The sequence below is a fragment of the Phoxinus phoxinus genome (assembly GCF_949152265.1).
Source record: "Phoxinus phoxinus genome assembly, chromosome: 3".
NCBI lineage: Eukaryota > Metazoa > Chordata > Actinopteri > Cypriniformes > Leuciscidae > Phoxinus > Phoxinus phoxinus.
The window spans coordinates 43668126-43675152 of NC_136878.1; the positions used below are offsets into that span (position 1 = coordinate 43668126).

Sequence of the window (7027 nt, forward strand, 5' to 3'; positions counted from 1 at the left end):
CGCATCCCTGAAGTGTCAGCAGAGATTGTGTCAACTAGACTCTCCCCTGTGAAGGCCTCATCGACACGACAACCATTGGCACTGATCCTCAACAAACCCGTCTCTATACTAGCGTGACTCCGATCTTCAACCAGATGGAACTGGATAATATTATATAATATCTGACTTCTGACCTATAATGCTGCCTGAATCATAATCATACACTGTTCGTTCATTGGCCAGAGGAGAACACAGACAAGAAACAGACAAACAAATGACACCGAAAACCTGCAGTTTCTCACTGTCCAGTTTAATAATGAAAACACCTACTTTTATACATGGCATAGATTTATACATATTTGAAAACATGACATACATGTTGCATTTTAAACTTTATAACGTTTTTAAATGTTTAATATGAGCTAACAGAAATTTGGCTTGGAATGTCTACATATATATATAATAAATGAGATAAATAATAAAACAAGCATAAAGCTGATAAACAGAAGAGAAGGGTGACAATACTTGTGGCAATCAACCCGTGGTGATATTAGTGCACCAGAAAAGGAAAAGGAAAAAGGAAGACACTAAACTTTTGTCACTAGAAGAATCCCCATCACACTATCAATACTCTAACAAACACACACATATAATACCACAGTTGGCGGTAAAAACAAATAACTCAAAAAGAGATAAAAAATATATAGTATTTTTGAGTATATATATTAAACGAGAACAATTTGAAGAGAAACAAGGCTCTTGAAAGATGAAACTGTTCTGTGGCTGCATCAGTGCATGAAGAAAAAACAGGCGATGAAACAGACAAAGAGAAAGAAATCAGCAAAACCCTCCGTGTTTACACTCCTATTCCAAATAAATGGCTTTATACGGTGTTGTTCACCAATCTAGTCTGATCGTGTAGTCTGTAGCACAACAAAAAGGTGTTATACTTCTATTTTTTACATTGTCTGTGCGCAAAATACAGAACTCAAAGTGATTCAAAATGCTTAGATATTCTGTCCCATTAACAAGTACTAGCCATTCCTTTCCGTTTAAAAAGTACAATGTTCTTCAGAAGTGTGTTCTACTGGAAGTGATAAAAAAAGACATGCACTCTTAATATGCAAGGCACAGACACTGTGAGCTACTGTTCAACCGAACACTCACCAAATCAAGTGAAAGACGACGTTATGCTACTTGCAATACTGTGAAAACAAAATAACAGTTGAAAAATAGGCCCAACAGTTTATACCATTACAAAAATGATCACATTAAAATGGGAAACAATACTAAAGATCAAGGCAAGACAAATGTGGAGTTCTTTTTACTTTGTCTACAAAGGTTTAGCATTTTGTGTTGTGTTGAAACTGAAGTAATGGTAACACTTTACAATAAGGTTTCATTAGATAACAACATGAACTAACCATGAACAATACTTCTACAGCATATATGAATGTTTTATTATACTTTATAAGAAAAGTACATTTACTATTGTAATAGATCAAAAGTTGTGTCTGTTTACATTAGTTAATGCACTGTGAACTCACATGTTTATAAATGCTGTAAAAAATATATTGCTCCTTATTAGTTTAATGTTAGTTATTAGACTCATGTTAACAAATGAGACCTTATTGTAAAGTGTTACAGAAGTGATTAATCATTAGTGCTTGCGCATATTCAAACTTGGAACGTTGCATTTGGTTATAAGGTTTTATCAAATTAGCTTCTTGTGAGCTATAGGAGCAGGCAAGGTTTTCAGTGGATAATGATTTAAATGTTGGCCTTTACCTTACACAAAGCTATTGTAAGGCTTCAGGAGACTGTTAAAGGAATAAAGCGCACGAGTCAAATAGACTTGTGGCAGCACCTGGTCGCTGTATGTTGTAAATAAAGTCCTATTGCTCTGGATTTATTTTTTGAATTTTCACTTTTGGTTGACATCCCTTTCAATTACTTTGTTTTCCGTCACTATATCTACCTCGGTTTTTCCAGAAACCTGACACCTGTGTACACGGCTTTTCCCATCCCAACTGGTCCATCCTTCACATTGTCCTCACACCCATTCTTCAACCTAATGTGGTTAATTTGTCGATAAGGTCATCAATAGTGTACACTATGAGCTTAATATCATCTTTCTCGGACATGCGATGAAGCCCATGCTTGCGAAAAATGACATCCACGTCACTGCTGAGTACCCGCTCTGCGACCTGCATGGAGACGTGCCAGGGTACGTCAGAGTCCTTGAGGCCGTGAATCATCCGGACGGGGCAGGACACAGGGATGGGGCTCTGGAGTATGCAGTGGTTCTCGGCCTCCTTCAGAAAGTCCATGCTTAGAGTGTAGAAACCCTCTTCGTTGTGCTTGGTAGGGAATTTCCAAAAGCCCTGTTCCTCTATCTCCTTCTTTGTCTATTGAAAAAGGGGAAGATATGGATCAGGAGGCAAAGGAGGCCGTGCCAGCTCAAAAAAAAAAAAATCATGTTTTTAAATTGGTCATTTTCTAGCTTCTTATATCATTTAAAATTGAAAAACAAACCATGTATATAAAGATGAAAATAAACAATATTTACAATAAAAAAAAAATTACAATGAATATTTAAACCTCTGATACAAATAATTTTTGTTGTTAGATCCTTAATAGTATAAAAGGAGATGTTAACAGAAAAAGCGTAAAACACTCATTTACTTGCCGAGGGTTGCATAAGTGTGAGCAATAGAGTGGTGCAGGGATGAGGTATTTTTGTAGGCCAAAGCAAGTTAGCATTTTAGCACTTACATTTCCACCGTCCTGAAATTAATGGGGGTTTTTATTTAATGGGTTTTTGGTTAAAAGTCCAAAATAAGGCCTGTAGTGAGCAGAATATTCACTACATTATCCCACAACATAAATTACACCAACTTTGTCGCTAAATTATCAACTTTTCACGGTCCTTTAGCGATTTTTCTTCAAAATGCTAGCGACTAGCAACAAATTTAGTGAATATTTGGACTGCTATATCATTATATCACTATATCATACTTGTCTTGTCTGGCAGAATATATCTAAATGAGAACATCTTTATTTGACATTCGGCTATACGTAACATTAAGATTACGAGAGAAAAAAAAGTTGTAAAGTATGTTTTTAAATAAAGACTGAAAGAGTTGACTAAAGCTTAATGGTGACGGTTAATTGAGGTCATGTGACCAATGTGTAATTCGTTTATAGCCTACGTTTAACTTTTTACTTCTACCAAATTAGGCTTCAAAATTCATAAAAGTTGTTCATTTGTGAAAATTATCATGGTGAACAAAGAATATGTGCAAGAAGCGTATACTTTTGTATGTCAAAACAGCTTATTTTCTGCAATAATCCAAAAGCCAATGGAAAATCATATTGGTTTTTGGTCAAGGGAACCAGGGTGATGCTAACTTCCCGGTTGGTGTACATGAAAAAAACATCATCACTGCAGCGCTCTATAGTAATAGTGATGCTATTACATAATTTGTGAAACTTGTAATAAATTACTTGTATTATAATCATTTATCAATATTTTCGGAAGTTTCAAAGAAGTCTTTCGTACCTCTATTGGTAGGGCGTTGAAGGCCATGACGAAATGATCTGCAGCGGCTGAGATGCCCACTAAAGCAGCCGTCTTCTCTGGCCGTGCAAGAGCGGCTAGCAACATCAGCCACCCGCCCATGCTGGAGCCAACCAGGATCTTCAGCAAGTGACACGACAGAGAAATTCACCATTTGTGTGCGAGTTTGAGTAAAAAGGGAAAAAAAGAAGAAAAAATACATCAAGTTCCAAACAATTGTCAGCAGTGTTGGGGAATGGCTAACTGCAAGCTAACTACGACGCTACGCTAACTACATTTTTCAGTAGCTTGACAGTAGCTCAGTTGCTTTTCCAACAATGCAGCTTTTCCAGTAGCTAACTCCTTTTTCCAGCAAGTAGAAGTGTAGCGTGACCAAAAGCTACGCGGTTTTTGACAAGCCTGCAATGCATTGATTGAAGCGTCGTCGTCTTATTAGATCACAAAAATTGTGCATTACCGCTATCTATTGTTTTATCAAGCATCTTGCGGCTTTACAGTTCACTGAGAAGAGATATTCTCATGATTATGTAAAGGACGTACAGTGGAGATTTCACAAGAATCGACTAGTAAATGTTACACTTTTGTATATAATTTCTTCAAGCCTAAGATTAAAATGCAAGACTTCAAGCTCATACAGGTCAATAATAGCCTTTTAAAAATGTATTAACTGTCTTGCACTCAATATCAAATGTCTATTTCTGATTTTATGATGACCCATCATAGTTTACTCTGTCCCGCCACAGTTTTGTAAAGAACCAAAAAGATCGCCATGTTTTACCCCATTGCTTTGGCAAAGCATCTGTTAATCGAATTTTTTTTGTTGTAATATACGTCTTTGTAAAAAAAATAAAAAAATCTAAGTAGTTTCAATGTAGCTAGCTAGTTTTTGATAGTAACCTGTAGTGTGGCTAATTCATTTTTCTGAAGGGTAGCTTGACTGTAGTTTAACTACTTTAACTTATGTGTAGCTTGTCAAAGTACGGTTTCAGAGTAGCTTCCCCAACACTGCTGGTCAGGACCTTTTAAACAATGTGAACATGTGATACTGTTGACAGAATAAGTTTGTAATAGGGCTGATTTCACTTTGGTTAAGTGCATAATTTGATTAATTCGTATTCAAGTAACTGAAGGTATGTTTGTCAATAAATGATTCCTGGTCAAATTCAATTAATCAAGACTCTCCAATGTGGCAATGCTGTTAATCATCTCACCTGTGGCCCTTCTACTAATTCATCCAGTACATAGAGTACGTCCTTCTTCCAGGCACCCATGTTGTAGTTTCCCATTTCCCCTTCAGATAACCCGCAGCCAGAATAGTCAAACCTAAAGGATGAAAATATATCACATAGCATAGCATTAGAGTTAAAATGTCAAGGTGGATCGAGAAAACACTGGACACTGATGATAATAGTGACACTCAGGGCTTGACATTAACTGTTTTGCTCACCGGCCACTGTGGCTAGTAGTGGCCAAAAGCACTCAGCATTTTCTCTGGCCACAATTTTGACATCGATACCATGGGGAAAAACTGCCAAATAGATGTTTTTAATACTATATCATAATTTGGCAGGTGAAACTCACCTGTATTTAAAATCCTTTTTTTCTTTCTTTTTTTTTTCATGTAATATTCTAATTTCCTGAGATTTTGAATTTGGGGTTTTCATAAGCTGTAAGCCATGAACATTAAAATTATAACCAATAAAGGCTTGAAATATCTCACTTTGCATGTAATGAGTCTATATAATATATTAGTTTCACCTTTTAAGTTGAATTACTGAAATAAATAAACTTTTGCCGTTATTTTGTCACTTATTGGGAGCAGTATGCTAGCTGGAGCCATTTATCTCCAGTCTTTGTGCTAAGCTAGGCTAGCGGTGTGAGCGTCAGACAGAGTTACGGCACGCACGGAGATGAAAAGGTTGTGTATGGACTTATCTAACTCTGGGGGATACGGTGAATAAACTAAAGTCCCAAAAAGTCAGCGTGTTCCTTTAATACCAGGTGTAAACTGGGCCTAAAGACTGAAAAGTTTTTATGGGTTTTGGCCATTCATTTATACAACAGCTGCGTTTTGGGGGCCTGAAAATGCTAATTTTTGAAATCGGGTTTCTTCAGTTTCCGGCGGATGAATTACCCCCTTGGTTCAGTCTATAGATGCGTAGAGTTTCTTTGCAAAGTGACCACACCAACTACTGGCCTGGCAGCAGAATACATCGTTTTTAGTCGCCCAGATTTTTTTAAAACGTATCTTTTTTTTTTTTACTTGATTACAAACTAATTCTACAAAATAGTGAGGCACCTGAGGTATGAGTGACCCAAAGACTTGCAGAACTCCTCTAATGCTTCTGCTTTCTGTCCACCCATGTTTGAGGCAAAACCAGGCAAGAAAACCACGCCAGGACTCTTCCCTTTCAGTTTGCTGTAGGCCAGCTTTGGCAGATCAGGTCGTGTGGCATACTGAATTGTGCTCTTGTGTCGTACACCTAAAACAAAGCAAAAATTTCATTTTATTTAGAGAGCTATGCATACCTAAAATAAGATATTACAAAACACAATTAATTTTCTTCCTTGCAAACTGTCTATCTTTATTACAACAGCAACAACAAAACGATTTAACTTGATGACTGTAGTAGTTGGTGGCGTTTAGACAGGAGACCAAACACGAATGATTTCTCCTCCGGTGTGTCAGCTGCCATCTCAACCGCAGGTTTGCATATCTCCATTTTAACAGAGTACAAACTTCAATTACGAAATCGAAAACGGTGAGTTACATCAACATCACACTGTTCTCGCCTGTGCATTACTGAGCATGCTGGCCACACCTCCTACATGTAACGTTACGCCCCCTGGCCGCAACACATCGAAGTTCTTGCATAATTACGTTTCGTAAAGACTCTGCTTACCTGTAGAAACCTGCGGGAGAATGGTGAATTTCCGGACGTTTATTTTAAGAACATTTGAGCAATTTCTGAGCACAGTTGACGCCATACTGCCCCGCTCTCTGCGGAGACACAAGAATCCAGTCCGATAGTGTCCTGAAGGAGACTGAGACCCGACCGCACGTCACTGCCCCCTGCTGGCGTGGAGCACCAGTGACACACACACACACACACACACACACACACACACACACACACACACACACACACACACACACATGGAAGCTTATAGGTAGGTGTAAATAGGTGTAAAATGGCAATGCATTTCTGTATTTAAATTTTAATTTTCCCACACACACACACACACACACACACACACACTGCGTCTCAATGTCCATAGGCTACTATCCATCCTAAACAGTATGTGAGATTAAAATAAGTTAACAAAGCTTGTCTTGGCTACTCTTTTGCTACACACTCAAAAGTATGCACTTTTTCGTCACAAAAAAAGAGTAGGCTATACTTTTAGGGCGTAGTAAGTAGGCAAATTGAGACTCCGCAACAGTTACAAAAAGCTATTATGTTGAAG

General features: G+C 37.7%; 1 protein-coding gene across 2 annotated transcripts; it reads right to left on the reverse strand.

Moving 5' to 3' along the window:
• Nucleotides 1-270: 270 nt before the first annotated feature.
• On the reverse strand, nucleotides 271-6698 carry abhd10a (abhydrolase domain containing 10, depalmitoylase a). Of its 2 annotated transcripts, none has more exons than XM_079606376.1 (5): nucleotides 6463-6698; nucleotides 5859-6042; nucleotides 4771-4882; nucleotides 3542-3679; nucleotides 271-2387 (listed from the first exon to the last, which is right to left on the reverse strand). In XM_079606376.1, exons 1-5 carry the CDS (start codon nucleotides 6545-6547, stop codon nucleotides 2046-2048), a joined length of 861 nt encoding a protein of 286 aa, XP_079462502.1. In that variant the 5' UTR covers nucleotides 6548-6698; the 3' UTR covers nucleotides 271-2045. The 2 variants fall into 2 exon arrangements, with proteins under 2 accessions (XP_079462502.1, XP_079462501.1); XM_079606375.1 differs by lacking the exon at nucleotides 6463-6698 and adding an exon at nucleotides 6177-6392.
• Between the last annotated feature and the right edge of the window lie 329 nt (nucleotides 6699-7027).